General features: G+C 36.9%; 1 protein-coding gene across 5 annotated transcripts in view; it reads left to right on the top strand.

Moving 5' to 3' along the window:
- Positions 1-17,563, top strand: part of DOK6 (docking protein 6) — a 402,546-nt gene that overhangs the window by 262,079 nt on the left and 122,904 nt on the right. For 4 of the 5 annotated variants that reach the window (XM_021099328.1, XM_021099323.1, XM_021099326.1 and 1 more), the window contains one exon: positions 8,480-8,618. In XM_021099328.1, the coding sequence (XP_020954987.1) occupies positions 8,480-8,618 (139 nt within the window). Of the gene's footprint in view, positions 1-8,479; positions 8,619-8,824; positions 10,674-17,563 lie in introns of those variants that run through there. The other variant, XM_013993284.2, reaches the window with a different exon arrangement.

Here is a 17,563-nt window from a genome sequence, read left to right as displayed (position 1 = left end):
AATACCATGGGATCTTCAAAAAAAAAGTTTCTTTTTTTTGTATGATATTTTGCTTTATTTTTTGCTATCTGAAACTACAAATTCAATAGCTATTAGATAGCCACCATAATGATAATTTTTAAGTCATTTCAGTTAACAAACATTTATGGAGTGCATAACATGCTTTTTGTGGTTGACACCTGGGGTTAAGCATGTTAAAACTCCTAATCCTCAAGGAGTGTGCAAAGTTTTTTATAATAAAGCCACTGGATACATATGAAATTAGCTGCAAACCTTTTAAAACATTTGTCCCTACTAAACCTTTATCAACACAATGTAACAGTATAATGAGGATGATAATGTTAATAATTTATGAACACGTTTTGAGGTAATTAAATAGCAACTAAAACATTATAACCATCCTTGCCTCATGGAGTTTTCAATTTTCAATTTTTGAGACCCGAAAAGAAGGTAAGTAGAAGAGCATCTTATCTGCATTTCTATTCAAAGATTTGCTGGAGCCAGAACTCAGATTGATTCTAGGAGACTCAACTGGCTTTTTCACTGAGGTGAAAAACCAAAAGAATGTTTCAAAGTAAATTGATAGAATGATATGAAAATTGTGTGAAATGGAGATATTTTAATTAATGTGATGATGGGTTCATCATCAAGTACACATGTGGAGAAATTGTAGACTTTGGGAAGAAGTATGTACCTTATAGGTCATTTATATCAACTCTTTCATTAAAACTCAGTTTTGTAAAGGATCAAATTGACATTTCAAGCTAATTTGCAGGAAAGTCTGGACTGAAATCAAGATCTCCTTGTAGGATAAGGTTTCTCAACTTGCTTGAGGAAAGCATGGTAACCCCAAATTACCAACAAGGGAAATAACCAGTAACAGCCACCATATGCATTAAATGTTTAAGGACATACAATATAGTCCAGTCAGAAGGCAGAGAGGATGGCAGACATTCCATTCTATCTTCCTCCTTGTAAAAGGCTTGATGTGAAATTGGGAGTCCAGGGTTTGTTTGAGTCCAATTCAACCGTTTGATTGACCGATTGATTTACCTTAATGTGCATTTTACTGGTGCACATATACCATTGAGGTATATGTCTTGGTACCCTAATTTGACAGAAAAGGAACAACAGCAAAGAAAGAGAGAGCCTTCAAAATGTTATATCCCAAGCCCTATCCTGCATTCTGTCTCTTCACTACAAAAATGTTGATGAAGGAATCACCCATGCTTTTCTGCTTCTCATTTGAATGAGTGCAGTCTAGCTAAGTGATAATGAGCTTACCCTCCAAAATCAGATGGCTAGTTTCAGCTTGCAGTTCAGCCACAAAATTTTGAATGACCTTGGGCAAAACTCCTTAGCTTCCTTAGCATGATGTTTTTTGTAAAATGGGAAGCAGCAAGAGCCTTGTAGGGTGTTGTGAAGCTCAGTGAGGTAGTGCACACACTGCATTTATCACATGCCTGGCACAAGTAGATGCTCCATGAAAGCTAGTTATTATTATCCTTGCCCTTACTGGGAGTATTATTTCAGTGCATTACAGACAAGAACTCTGTGTAATCCTGGTTGTCTTAAATATCAGATCAGATGTCTGTGCTGCATGGGGAAGAGATGAACTGTGTGTATAAATGTATATACTGTATGTGTATGTGTGTGTTTAATTTGCAAGAGAGGCCCTAAAATCATCAGTACAGTATTGTATTAGTTTCACAGTAAAAGTGTACAGTTGGCCCTTGGTATCCATAGATTTAACCAACTGGGTATTGATCACAGATGCAGAACCACTGATACTAAGGGCTCAGTGTACTACATGACTTTATTTAAGGAACTTGAGCATCTTTGATTCTAGTGTCACCCACAGATACCAAGGAAAGCCTGTATTTGCTGAGGGACAAAGACTGAGCTAGGCACATTAGAAACACTACATCTTCGCAAAAACCCTGTGAACGTCCTCAGAACTTTGCTTTAAATTTTAATCTGATTTAATTTTAATTAAATTCGATTAATAAATCATAGCATCTCTTTCTTTAATTTGATGGTTTACATAAAGAATCGGTGAGAAATGTCCTGTCCATACTCACAGACCATCTGTTGTGTTCACGTCACCCCCAACAAATAACATAATTGCTAGTTTTTTGTGCATATGTATATATAAGCAAAAATGTAAATAAATTCTTCCCCATGTACCTTTTTTACAAAAATGTTAGCACTCTGTATATATAATTTTTGCCTTGTTTTTATTAGATATGTAACTATTTATGTAGTAATAGTAATTAGAAGTACTATTTCATGAGTAAGAAGATTTATATATATTAATTCATTTAATGATCAAACAACTCTATGAAAATAGTACTGATATTACACCTCACTTAAAGGTATCATTTGTCGGTATTGTAAGTTTCAAATATTTTTCCTAGTTTTTGATTTGCTATTTGATATCTTATGATTTCTTACTTTTAAAAAATTATTTATAGGCAGATTTATCAATCTTTTGTCACTTTTGCCTTGGATCATAGCTTGAAACCCCCTTCATTTTCTGAGTTTATGTAAGAATTCTTTCTTGTTTTTTCTGGTACCTTTTTTTGGCTTTCTCTGGAATTTATATCAGTGGAGGTAGAGACACGGATCCAAATATTTTTCCAAATGTCTGGTGTCCAGACACAGTGTATTGAAGTGTTGTTTCCCTCATGGTCTTGAGAATGCACTTTCACTACATAGTTAACTCTCATAGGGACTTACTGTTGCTTTCATCTGTTTACCCATTTTGCTTGTAATTTCTTTTTTAAAATGATTTTAATTTTTTCCATTATAGCTGGTTTACAGTGTTCTGTCAATTTTCTACTCTACAACAAGGTGACCCAGTCACACATACATATATACATTCCTTTTTCTCACATTATCATGCTCCATCGTAAGTGACCAGATATAGTTCCCAGTGCTATACAGCAGGATCTCATTGCTTATCCGTTCCAAAGGCAATAGTTTGCATCTAATAACCCCAAATTCCCAGTCCATCTGACTCCTTCCCCCTCCCCTTGGCAACAAGAAGTCTGTTCTCCGTGTCCATGATTTTCTTTTCTCACGAAATGTTCATTTGTACCATATATTAGATTCCAGATGTAAGTGATACATCATTTTGCTTGTAATTTCTTATCACAGATCAACATCTGCCTCACCAAAGCTTTAGTGAGAAACTTCAACTTTTTCATAGGTGCTAAAAAAAAAAAAAGTAAAATGCTAGCATAGTTAAGTGACTATAAAGATTAAACTGTTAACTGGTTTTAACTGCTCTGCAGAAGAGCTGTGCTTTTAAGAATTTCATTACTTTCTATAATTAAACATTAAATTTTAAATAATGAGTGGAAACACCAATGGGCTTTCAGTAAAGTGCCCCTGCTTTACAGCATTGCTGAGAGTTTAAAATTTCTGTGTGTATGGATGGTAAATATTTGGTCACTAAATACGCAAATAAAACTGCAAAACTTACTGTGGAAATGAAATTATACAGCTGTGAAGATGGACAAAATTGCCAGAGGGCTACAAATTCATCTGTAGCAAAATTTTATCTTAAGACCCAGAGAGAATTATTATAAAGTATCCATTTTCACTACTTAAAGTGCTTTTTCTTAACTTCTCACTTGGTAAATTTCTTTTGCTTGTCATGGGAAAAATGGCTGGAATGCTGAAGCCACTCTTTCATAGAGCTAAGTTTGAGGCTTAAGGACAAGAAAAGGAGGGAAGTAGTCTAGTGACCACATGCTAGGTACTTTTTCTCAGATGAAATTGCCTCCACAGCACAATTGTTTAGGGTTGTTTCTCCCCTTGAAGGGAACTTTGAGAGTCATGCCTGGTAGAGTTCCTCATTTGGAATTTAGTTTCCTGGGAACACATACATTCACAGTGAACTCTAGTTTATTTCTTTTTTATTAGAACATAGTGAAGAAAAGACTGGCAGTACTGTTATTTCAAAGGATTCTGGAAGGGAGTGGTGAGGTGGGATAAAGAAAGAGTATGTATGCTCTCAGCCACAGCAACATGGGATCAGAGCCGTATTTGCGACCTACACCACAGCTCATCGCAACGCTGAATCCCCAACCCACTGACCCAGGGATCAAACCTGCAGCCTCATGGGTACTAGTTGGATTCATTTCCACTGCTCCACAGTGGGACTGCCTATATTCTTATTACATCAAAATATATTAACAACCTACCATCTGCTGGCCATCTTGGGTGAAGAGTCTCTAAGGCTATCTTCAGCTCACTGATTCTCTAGAAAGACTTGAAAGATTCAGAAAAAAAAAAAAAAAACCATTATACCCTCAGTTCGGTTTTAGTATCGCAAAAGTTACATGTTATAGTCAGCAAGGGAAAAAGACGCAAGGATGAAGACAAAGAAGGACCAGGCAGGAGCCTCCAGGGCCCCCTCCTGTGCACTCACATGGGCACTAGCTTAATCTCCCAGTAATGACGTATGACAGGTGTGAGATGTCGCCAACCCTGGAAGCTCCCCTGAGCCTCAGCATCTGAGGTTGTGGTTGAGAGTCAGTTAGACAGGCCTGCAGTGTCCTCAGGATCCAGGAACAATCCCAGCCACTCAGACTCCAGCCTTCACCAAAGCAAAACAGGCATTCTCGATAGATGATATTGTCAGGATAAACTTTCCTAGTCAGACTTTTACAGCATGGCTCAAGGCCTTGGACACACAAAACACTCTTATCAGGCTAAATACTTCAAAGGCTCAGAGGTTACATTTCAGAAACCACCCAAGGCACCAGCCCCAGAACAGGCCTTTCTTCAGAGTATGTAGAGTTTGAGCAACTCAGGCCTGCTGAATTAATCCTTTCCTGCCCACTGTCATATGCATCATTTCATCTGATTAAAAAAATAATAAAGACAATCTTGTGACAAAGTCTTCTTACCTCCATTTTGTACATGAGGAGTAAATAGGTAAAATAACTTTCTTAGGTCAATGCCCCATGGCCTTCCTCTCTGCTCTATACATCTCCCTGCTGGCCAAAGTAAGTGTGCTGTTCTTTGAACATGCTTATCTTCCCCACTACTTGAAAAACCTCAGAGGCATTGACCATGTATATTTTTCCCTCCTCTTCATTCCCAGGCTCAAGATAGTTCCTCTGGCTTATAGTACTTGATATGTATGTGATAAATGAATAGAACAGTCTATAACATGATGGTTGCAATTTGTGCTCTTAGTCTTTTGAGTCCTATACTATTATAATGTACCTTATATCACAATGTCAAAAATAAATAAATAAATAAACCAACAAACCTAGAAATAAGTGTGTCAGTCCAGCTTAGTTCTTAAAATTTTTCTGAGGCCCTAGGCTATTCCTTAAATCTGAAAGGGACCATAGAGATTCTATTCTCTAAAAATTTTTTGCCGCACTCATGGCATACAGAAGTTCCTGGGCCAGGGATTAAACTTGCGCCACAGCAATGACAGTGCCAGATCCGTAACCACTAGGCCTCCAGGGAACTCCTTAACATTTTATTATAGAAAAGAAGAAGTATTAATTTTGTGAAAATATCTTGTTAAGTATAAAGAGAAATAACATTTGTAATTTCTCTGCATTTCAACAGAATTCTAGTTTGGAGTCAGGACAAATATATATTGTCTGCATTTTCACTTATTCTTCAAATCAGTGCAGTTGAGGCATGTGTATATTAGTGGTGAGAGGGTTGGGATATTTAAATGTAACTAGCACCTCAATCTTGGCTATTCCCAAATTAAGGAAAGGACTCTTTTAGAGTTTTGTCCTTTTTTTTTCATATTTCTTCCTTTCTAACCTTTAGTTTAATATGTCACAGTCTTCAGATGCACAAATATGGCTTCCAGTTTGTCCTCCTATGGGTCCTAAGCATCATCTCCCAGTCCCTTGAAAGAAATAGTGACCTGTGGAAAGAGTTCTATAGGCCAGTACTTAAAGGATAATGTGCCTATGAATCACATGCGGATAGTGTGGAATGCAGGTACTGATTCAGCACCTTGGATAGCTCCCAGTGAAGTAGCTGCTCTTGTGTGGACCAAGCTGAGGAATGAGGCATGAGCCATCAAAATTACTTTAATCCCTCCTCTTATCATCTTTTCTAGCACTGGCTTGCTACAACAAAACCGTTTAGACATATAAGAAGTAAATCTTCAGATGTGTTTCCTACCAACCCCAAGAGAGCATATTTTAAATAATAACTAGGAGGATCTAAACTGTTTATTCCAATGCTGGTGACAAAAGTCATAAATCTGAGTCAATTGTACTGAAGAAGTTTGACTTCATCTTGGCTTTAGGTACCTACATTGAGGAAAGAGCATCTTCTACCTAAAAGTTCTTTGCTTTTTATGCTAGCATTTTAATTCCTGGTTTTTTGATCAATGGATGAAATTTATAGTAGTTTTTATTCAGAGGCTGGGAAAAAACCTTCTGTAAGCTTTCAGACTCCCTCCCTGGGCAGAATTAAGTCTTAGGAAGTGATGTTAGACCTTTACATCTCAGTGATTGAGTATGAAATAACAATGTATGTCTTTGTTACCTCATTTCCGAAGGCTAATAAGCAGTGTTTTTCTGATGACAATGAAAAAACTCAAGTTCAAACAAGATGGGCTCACTGCTTATCAGTTGTTTGCCTGCTCCTGCTGTTGGATTTCTTCACTCCTCTGAATCAACAAAGAAAGCTCATTTGCTTCACTTTGTGAAAACTCTTCACTTTTCCCCCGGACTTTCCATTTCACGCTGTGTGAATTTTATTAAGATCTCTTTCACAGAAGCTAAGTGTGGGGCCCTGGGGGATGGCAGTGGCAGCCTCTGTAATTTCTGAAACCTCTTGAGACATCTCTTTTCTACTGAAACTCCTTGGAGAATCATAGAGAAGAATCTAAAATCTTTTTTGGTGCTAGAAGACAAAGGTTGCCTTCATGAGCATTTTGTGCAAATCTTTTGATGTTATAACCTAAAAAGGATAACACAGCAGTAGCAGTCCAGTTAATGTCCAATATCTGAGTAGGAATATCATATTGATATTTGGTGGGTGTTTTTGAAGGTCTCCAGTTATTTTTAAAAGCTGCCTTAAAGTGTTAATTTAAATTTTTAACTTTGGAATTGGTCTTTGCCAATAAAACCTACCCATAATCTTGTTGCCTAAGAAATTATCAGTGGTTTCATTCCAAGTTTAAAAATATGTTTTAAAAGCTAATTATAGTTAAATAATTGAAAAGATATTTGTATTCCGATTTCTTCTCTTGAATTTACATTATAAGAATTTTAATGTTATATGCACTCAGAAATGACATAGTAATAACTATATAATAGTCCATTAGATAAAAATACTATATTTAAGCCAACCATTTCTCTATAGTGGATATTCAGATTAGTTCCATACTTTATGATAAAAATAACAATAACTAATATTTTGATCACTTAATATGTACTAAGTAATATTATAAATGTCAAGTGTATGAAGTCTCTTAGCTGTCATAAGGATCTTATAAGATAGGTACTGTTATTTTTCCTGTTAGAAATGTGGAAAGGAAGTAAAGGCAAGTTAGTCAACTTGCTCAAGGTCATACGCTGTTAAGTGGCAAAGTCAAAGTTCAAACCAAACATTATCATATCCAAACAGAGTCTCCTCTCTGCCATGATGTTTCCTAGGGTATAAGATTCCTTACCTAAGGATTCCTCAGTTTAACTAAAAGTTTCAGCCTATATATGCAAATCCTTAAGCTAAAAAAAAAAAAAAAAAAAAAAAAAAAAAAAAAAAAATCCTCTCTTGAAATGAGTATAAAATTGCAAAGTTTTTCTTTTCTTTCTTTCTTCTCTTTTTTTTTTTTTTTTTGGCTTTTTAGGGCCACACCCACGGCATATGGAGGTTCCCAGGCTAGGGCTCCAATTGGAGCTATAGCAGCCAGCCTACACCACGGCCACAGCAATGCCAGATCCAAGCCATGTCTGCAACCTACACCACAGCTCATGGCAATGTCAGATCCCTAAGCCACTGATCGAGACCAGGGATCGAAGCCACAACCTCATGGTTCCTAGTCGGATTTGTTTTCATCATGCCAGGGCAGGACTCCGCAAAGTTTTTCTTAAGTTCTTAACATTTCAAGAGCTAAGTAGTAGGAGATGGTGCTGGGAGATCAATGTAAAGATTCCTAAAACAACTATTTGCTTTTATTTTTCAATATTAGTAAGACATGCACTGTAATAACTGAAGTCACTTTTGTCTATTCCTTTATCCTGTTGTGAACACTATCTTTAAAAATCCAAATGTTCATAGATTTTTACCCTCAGTTTCATTCTCGTGCCCCAATTAAAAACTTTCTGGTTGGTTTGGCTGAGGATGAATCCGCTTTACTCACTCCCAAGAAAGTCAAGGCAGAGGGGATTACAGGGCGAGAGCATTTTTTATGTGGAAAACTGTTACGCACTTGAACACCTGAAGACCCATCTCTTTCCTATCTCTGTTCTCACAGAATGTGTGACACAGGAGAAGGACTATTCACTTTTCAAACAAGGGAAGGAGAAATGATCTATCAGAAGGTCCATTCTGCGACTCTGGCCATAGCTGAGCAACATGAAAGATTAATGCTAGAAATGGAGCAGAAGGCCCGGGTAAGGCTCCTTCCTTGGTAACCTAATAGCTTGGAAATGAATGTCACTGAGGTGTGATGCACATCGCGAATGTGTGGGTTCATTCATGACAGTGCCCTAGTCCAACCCCCATGCTGGCCCTGAGAGCCATCCTCCCAGTTACTAAACCTCATCACTCTAATATGTTATTCATCATGTGACAAAAGAGGCTTTTGTGGTCACTACAGGGACCTGTACTTCGTGAATCTACCTATGACCTGTTACCACAGTTACCCGAAGAAACTGGGGGTGTGCACATAGAGTGAAATAAGAAGCAGTGCTCTCTGCATATCTCCACATAGAGTTGGACAATCAGAAATGCAAATGTGGACCCAAAAATAATAGGGAAAATTAGGTTTCTATCAGAAAGGATTCCACTTTTCCTTTTGTCTTTATATTTATCCTAGATCCTCTGACTTCTAGCTACTTCCGTATGTGTTTCAGAGCCAATAATAAAACATTTGCATAAGAAGCTTACACTATTTACCATCTGTCTGTTATCCTGTCTTGTAATTGTGCTACAGTTTGGGGGTAAAGCTAAGAAATAATTTAGTAAAGAATCTGAAACAGCCAATTTTGTAAGTAGCTAAAAAAATTATAAGCTTTACAATTAACTTCTTTAAAAAGCAAACCATGGAATTATTATTGACTATAATCTTAAGAGGTCAATATTCTCTTTCTTCAGAATTTATAAGTTTGCTTTATATTTCATCTGTGAGAGAACAGGTAGAGCTTTGGGACGTAGGTGGGTCTCTAACCAGAAAAACATTCATAAGAAGTAGTATAACAAATGATTTTACATTATTCTTAATAACATTTCAAATTTTGTGAATACTACATACACATTTTTCCACTATCTAGGGTGTGGTTTAAAGAACCTTCCTAATGTGTAAGTGTGACAAGTACAAATCAGACTTACATTTGGCCTTCAATGGGGGTGAAAGAGTAGCTTGAACATATTATTAATATGAGACGGTGACATTAAAGAAGCATCAATGGGAAGATGGTACGATTTAGTCTTCTAGAAAGATTTGGGTTAAATTTAAATTATTATAGCAATTATCTGATTAATATGACATTTTTCTAGTGACTTAAATCAGGTAAAAAACTGTAACTACCAGACTTCAAATTATTTTAGAATCTTGCAATTCCTTATCAGTCCATATTTACATTTTGGCTGATGTTCATTTTCAGCCAAAATTAACAACTGTGATGTCACTTGCTATTCGTTAACAGTTGTAGTTCTTCTCTGCAAATAGTTGTTCAGAATAGGCAAAATGCTCTTAAGTAGATTACTTAAATTGTATTTTCTTGAAGCAAATTCCAGGAGTTCTTTCATGAAACCATAGTTGTTTGCCATAAAGGAGAGTACTCAGTTAGTGTCCTAGGTTTCCATCCCAATTCTATCACTTACTGGCTATACAATCTTAAACAAGTCATGTAACCACTAAATGTCTCATTTTCCTCCATTGGTAAAGTGGAATATAATATCTCTACATATTTGATTATAATGAGGTATCTATACATTAATACATATAAAGTGCTGAGAATAGACCTTGCACATAGAAAATGCCATAAAAGCTTCATAATTATGACGGTGACATAAAATAATTATAAGACCTGCAATGTTTGTGAAGACACTAAATTTTTACTCCCAACTTTAGCTAAATATCTTCCAGTCCCTTTAAGTATATCTATCAATCTTGTTCCCAAAAATGTTGCAAAATAAAATTTAATTTACATTTGCTGTTGATGCAGTTGTAAGTTTATCTTATCCTATGCTGCCGAGAAGAAAGCCCAGGGGAGTGGAGTGAATTGCTATGAAAGTGTTAGAGATGGTAGGTTCAACTACTTAGGTATAAGGCAACCTAAAGCCAGGATTTGGGTACACCATGGAACTGGGTGCTCCAAGATGGGAAGGAAAAGGATGCAGGTGTTTAAATAGCATGCTCAATCAAAGAAATCAAAGAAGATGTAAAGAAATGGAAAGATATTCCATGTTCCTGGATTGGAAAAATCAATATTGTGAAAATGGCCATCCTACCCAAAGCAATCTACAGATTCAATGCAATCCCTATCAAATTACCCATGACATTTTTCACAGAACTAGAACAAATAATCCAAACATTTATATGGAACAACAAAAGACCCAGAATTGCCAAAGCAATCCTGAGAAACAAAAACCAAGCAGGAGGCATCACTCTCCCAGACTTCAAGAAATACTACAAAGCCACAGTCATCAAAACAGTGTGGTACTGGTATCAAAACAGACAGACAGACCAATGGAACAGAAGAGAGAATCCGGAAATAAACCCTGACACCTATGGTCAATTAATCTTTGACAAGGGAGGCAAGAACATCAAATGGGAAAAGGAAAGTCTATTCAGCAAGCATTGCTGGGAAACCTGGACAGCTGCATGCAAAGCAATGAAACGAGAACACACCCTCACACCATGCACAAAAATAAACTCAAAATGGCTGAAAGACTTAAATATACGACAGGACACCATCAAACTCCTAGAAGAAAACATAGGCAAAACACTCTCTGACATCAACATCGTGAATATTTTCTCAGGTCAGTCTCCCAAAGCAATAGAAATTAGAGCAAAAATAAACCCATGGGACCTCATCAAACTGAAAAGCTTTTGCACAGCAAAGGAAACCCAAAAGAAAACAAAAAGACAACTTACAGAATGGGAGAAAATAGTTTCAAATGATGTAACGACAAGGGTTAATCTCTAGAATATACAAGCAACTTATACAACTCAACAGCAAAAAAGCCAATCAATCAATGGAAAAATGGGCAAAAGACATGAATAGACATTTCTCCAAAGATATACAGATGGCCAACAAACACATGAAAAAATGCTCAACATCGCTGATTATAAGAGAAATGCAAATCAAAACTACCATGAGATACCACCTCACACCAGTCAGAATGGCCATCATTAATAAATCCACAAATAACAAGTGCTGGAGGGGCTGTGGAGAAAAGGGAACCCTCCTGCACTGCTGGTGGGAATGTAAACTGGTACAGCCACTATGGAGAACAGTTTGGAGATACCTTAGAAATCTATACATAGAACTTCCATATGACCCTGCAATCCCACTCTTGGGCAACTATCCGGACAAAGCTCTACTTAAAAGAGACACTTGCACCCGCATGTTCATTGCAGCACTATTCACAATAGCCAGGACATGGAAACAATCCAAATGTCCATCGACAGATGATTGGATTTGGAAGAAGTGGTATATATACTCAGCCATAAAAAAGAATGACATAATGCCATTTGCAGCAACATGGATGGAACTAGAGAATCTCATACTGACTGAAATGAGCCAGAAAGACAAAGACAAATACCATATGATATCACTTATAACTGGAATCTAATATCCAGCACAAATGAACATCTCCTCAGAAAAGAAAATCATGGACTTGGAGAAGAGACTTGTGGTTGCCTGATGGGAGGGGGAGGGAGTGGGAGGGATCGGGAGCTTGGGCTTATCAGACACAACCTAGAATAGATTTATAAGGAGATCCTGCTGAATAGCATTGAGAACTATGTCTAGATACTCATGTCGCAACAGAAGAAAGGGTGGGGGAAAAAACTGTAACTGCAATGTATACATGTAAGGATAACCTGACCCCCTTGCTGTACAGTGGGAAAATAAAAAAAAATAAAAAAAATAAATAAAAAAAAATAAATAGCATGCTCAGATTGTCAGGGCTAGGACTTTGAAAACTATGTTGAATAACAGAAGTGAGAGTGGACACTCTTGTTTTGTTCCTGATCTTAGTGAAAATGCTTTCAGCTTTTCACTGTTGAGAATGATGTTAGCTGTGGGTTTGTCATATTTGGTCTTTATTATGTTGAGGTAGATTCCCTCTGTGCCCATTCTCTGGAGAGTTTTTATCAGAAGCAGATGTTGAATTTTGTCAAAAGTTTTTCTGCACTTATTTAGATGATCATTGGTTTGTAATCTTCAGTTTGTTGATGTGGTGTATCACACTGATTGATTTGTGGATATTAAAGAATCCTTGCATCCCTGGGTTAAATCCCTTGTGATCATGGTGTATGATTCTTCTAACATACTGTTGGATTCGATTTGCTAATATTTTGGTGAAGATTTTTGCATCAATGTTCATCAGTGATTTTGGCATATAATTTTCTTTTTTTGTGGTACCATTGTCTGGTTTTGGTATGAAAATGATGATGGCCTCATAGAATGAGTGTGGGAGTGTTGCTTCCTCTGCAGTTTTTTGGAAGAATTTCAGTAGAATAGATATTATCTCTTTTCTTTTTTTTTTTTTTTATTTTCCCACTGTACAGCAAGGGGGTCAGGTTATCCTTACATGTATACATTGCAATTACAGTTTTTCCCCCACTCTTTCTTCTGTTGCAACATGAGTATCTAGACAAAGTTCTCAATGCTATTCAGCAGGATCTCCTTGTAAATCTATTCTAGGTTGTGTCTGATAAGCCCAAGCTCCCGATCCCTCCCACTCCCTCCCCCTCCCATCAGGCAGCCACAAGTCTCTTCTCCAAGTCCATGATTTTCTTTTCTGAGGAGATGTTCATTTGTGCTGGATATTAGATTCCAGTTATAAGTGATATCATATGGTATTTGTCTTTGTCTTTCTGGCTCATTTCAGTCAGTATGAGATTCTCTAGTTCCATCCATGTTGCTGCAAATGGCATTATGTCATTCTTTTTTATGGCTGAGTAGTATTCCATTGTGTATATATACCACTTCTTCCAAATCCAATCATCTGTCGATGGACATTTGGATTGTTTCCATGTCCTGGCTATTGTGAATAGGGCTGCAATGAACATGCGGGTGCAAGTGTCTCTTTTAAGTAGAGCTTTGTCCGGATAGTTGCCCAAGAGTGGGATTGCAGGGTCATATGGAAGTTCTATGTATAGATTTCTAAGGTATCTCCAAACTGTTCTCCATAGTGGCTGTACCAGTTTACATTCCCACCAGCAGTGCAGGAGGGTTCCCTTTTCTCCACAGCCCCTCCAGCACTTGTTATTTGTGGATTTATTAATGATGGCCATTCTGACTGGTGTGAGGTGGTATCTTCATGGTAGTTTTGATTTGCATTTCTCTTATAATCAGCGATGTTGAGCATTTTTTCATGTGTTTGTTGGCCATCTGTATATCTTCTTTGGAGAAATGTCTATTCATGTCTTTTGCCCATTTTTCCATTGATTGATTGGCTTTTTTGCTGTTGAGTTGTATAAGTTGCTTGTATATTCTAGAGATTAACCCTTGTCGGTTACATCATTTGAAACTATTTTCTCCCATTCTGTAAGTTGTCTTTTTGTTTTCTTTTGGGTTTCCTTTGCTGTGCAAAAGCTTTTCAGTTTGATGAGGTCCCATGGGTTTATTTTTGCTCTAATTTCTATTGCTTTGGGAGACTGACCTGAGAAAATATTCACGATGTTGATGTCAGAGAGTGTTTTGCCTATGTTTTCTTCTAGGAGTTTGATGGTGTCCTGTCGTATATTTAAGTCTTTCAGCCATTTGAGTTTATTTTTGTGCATGGTGTGAGGGTGTGTTCTCGTTTCATTGCTTTGCATGCAGCTGTCCAGGTTTCCCAGCAATGCTTGCTGAATAGACTTTCCTTTTCCCATTTGATGTTCTTGCCTCCCTTGTCAAAGATTAATTGACCATAGGTGTCAGGGTTTATTTCCGGATTCTCTCTTCTGTTCCATTGGTCTGTCTGTCTGTTTTGATACCAGTACCACACTGTTTTGATGACTGTGGCTTTGTAGTATTTCTTGAAGTCTGGGAGAGTGATGCCTCCTGCTTGGTTTTTGTTTCTCAGGATTGCTTTGGCAATTCTGGGTCTTTTGTTGTTCCATATAAATGTTTGGATTATTTGTTCTAGTTCTGTGAAAAATGTCATGGGTAATTTGATAGGGATTGCATTGAATCTGTAGATTGCTTTGGGTAGGATGGCCATTTTCACAATATTGATTTTTCCAATCCAGGAACATGGAATATCTTTCCATTTCTTTACATCTTCTTTGATTTCTTTGATTAAGGTTTTATAGTTCTCGGCATATAGGTCCTTTACGTCTTTGGTCAGGTGTATTCCAAGGTATTTGATTTTGTGAGGTACAATTTTAAAAGGTATCGTATTTTTGTATTCCTTTTCTAATGTTTCATTGCTGGTATACAGAAATGCAACTGACTTCTGAATGTTAATCTTATATCCTGCCACTTTGCTGAATTTATTAATCAGTTCAAGGAGTTTTGGGGTTGAGTCCTTAGGGTTTTCTAGGTATAGAATCATGTCATCTGCATACAGTGACAGTTTGATCTCTTCTCTTCCTATATGGATGCCTTTTATTTCTTTTGTTTGTCTGATTGCTGTGGCCAGGACTTCCAAAACTATGTTGAAGAGCAGTGGTGAGAGTGGGCATCCCTGTCTTGTTCCAGATTTGAGTGAGAAGGCTTTCAGTTTTTCCCCATTGAGGATTATATTTGCTGTGGGTTTATCATAAATGGCTTTGATTATATTCAGGAATGTTCCCTCTATACCCACTTTGGCGAGGGTCTTGATCATGAATGGATGTTGAACTTTGTCAAATGCTTTTTCTGCGTCTATTGAGATGATCATATGATTTTTGACTTTTTTTTTGTTAATGTGGTGTATGATGCTGATTGATTTGCGTATGTTGAACCATCCTTGTGAACCTGGGATGAACCCAACCTGGTCATGGTGTATAATTTTTTTGGTATGTTGTTGGATTCGGTTGGCTAAGATTTTGTTGAGAATTTTTGCATCTATATTCATCAAAGATATTGGGCGATAGTTTTCTTTTTTGGTGGTATCTCTGCCTGGTTTTGGAATGAGGGTGATGGTGGCCTCATAGAATGTCTTCGGGAGTATTCCTTCTTCTTCAACCTTTTGAAAGAGTTTAAGGAGGATGGGCACCAATTCCTCTTTATATGTTTGATAGAATTCACCTGTGAAGCCATCTGGTCCTGGACTTTTATTTGTAGGGAGTGATTTTATGACCTCTTCAATTTCATTTCTAGTGATCGTCTGTTCAGTTGGTCTGTTTCTTCTTGATTCAGTTTTGGCAGGCTGTAAGATTCTAGAAAATTGTCCATTTCTTTCAGATTGTCAAACTTGTTGCCATACAGTTGTTCATAGTATTCTCTTATGGTTTTTTTGTATTTCTGCTGTATCCGTTGTGATTTCTCCTTTTTCATTTATAATTTTGGTTATTTGGGTTCTTTCTCTCCTCTTTTTAGTGAGTCTGGCCAGGGGTTTATCAATTTTGTTCACCTTTTCAAAGGACCAGCTCTTGGTTTTATTAATTTTCTCTATTGTTTTTTGAATCTCTATTTTATTGATTTCTTCTTTGATCTTTATAATTTCCTTCCTTCTGCTGACTTTAGGACTTTTTTTTCTTCTTTTTCTAATTTGTTTAGGTGGAGGGTTAAGTTGTCAATTTGGGATCTTTCTTCTTTTTTGAGAAAGGCCTGTATTGCTATAAATGTCCCTCTGAGCACTGCTTTTGCAGCATCCCATAGATTTTGAGAGGTTGTGTCTTCATTATCATTTGTTTCAAGGTAGTTTTTAATTTCCTTCTTGATTTCCTCATTGACCCATTGGTTTTTTAGTAGCATGTTGTTTAGTCTCCATGGAGTAGGTTTTTTCTCTTCGCTTTTCCCATGGTTGATTTCTAATTTCATGGCATTGTGGTCAGAGAAGATACTTGAGATAATTTCTATGCTCCTAAATTTATTGAGATTCACGTTATGTCCCAATATGTGGTCGATTCTTGAGAATGTTCCATGAGCATTTGAGAAGAATGTGTATTCTGCTTTTTTTGGATGTAGTGTCCTGAAGATATCAATGAAGTCTAACTTTTCTATTGTTTCCTTTAGGATCTCTGTTGCTTTATTGGTTTTCTGTCTAGAGGATCTGTCCATTGATGTGAGGGGGGTATTTAGGTCTCCTACTATGATTGTGTTCTCATCAATATCTCCCTTTATGTCTGTTAATATTTGTTGTATGTATCTGGGTGCTCCTATATTTGGGGCATATATGTTGATGATAGTAACATCCTCTCTTTGGATGGATCCCTTAATCATTAAATAGTGTCCTTCTTTGTCTTTCTTTATGTCTTTTGTTTTAAAGTCTATTTTGTCTGATATGAGCGTTGCGACTCCTGCTTTTCTGTCATGTCTATTGGCGTGAAATATTTTTCCCCACCCTTTCACTTTCAATCTATATGTATCTTTTGTCCTAAGGTGAGTTTCTTGTAGGCAGCATATTGAAGGTTTTTGCCTTTTTATCCACTCAGCCACCCTGTGTCTTTTGATTGGGGCATTGAGTCCATTGACATTTAAGGTGATAATTGATAGATGATTATTTATTGCCATTTGAACCTCGTGTTCCAGTTGATTTTATGGTTCTCCAGTCTTCCTTTCTTTTTCTTTTTTTTTTTTTTGGTTGGATGGTCTCCTGTTATTATCTGCTTGAGTGTATTTTTTTTTCATTTTTTGCAAATGCAATATTTGGTTTTGGCTTGTGGTTGCCCTGTTTTTTAAGTATGCTAACCCCTTACCATAATTGTGTGTTTTAGCCTGATGGTCCTGTAAGTTCAAACACTTCATTAGTATATTAAAATTAAGAAGAGAGACATACATACAAACAAAAAGGGTTATTTACCTCCTAACATCCCTTGCCCACATTTTATGGTTTTGATGACTCTTTTATTTTTTTCTTTTTAATTTTATTTTGTTTGAAGCATGTTCATGATTAAATCTGTATGCTGGCTTATTTGAGTGACTGCTCTCTGATTGCAGTTTCCTCAGTCCTAGTTCTTCCTCTTCTTCTTCTTCTTTTTTTTTTTTTCTTTTCTTTTTTCTTCCCTTTCCTTCCTTTCTTTTTGGTTTAG

Source organism: Sus scrofa, chromosome 1, assembly GCF_000003025.6.
Source record: "Sus scrofa isolate TJ Tabasco breed Duroc chromosome 1, Sscrofa11.1, whole genome shotgun sequence".
Taxonomy (NCBI): domain Eukaryota; kingdom Metazoa; phylum Chordata; class Mammalia; order Artiodactyla; family Suidae; genus Sus; species Sus scrofa.
Note: the sequence above shows the minus strand (reverse complement) of the source record. Positions and strands in the feature narration are given on the sequence as shown.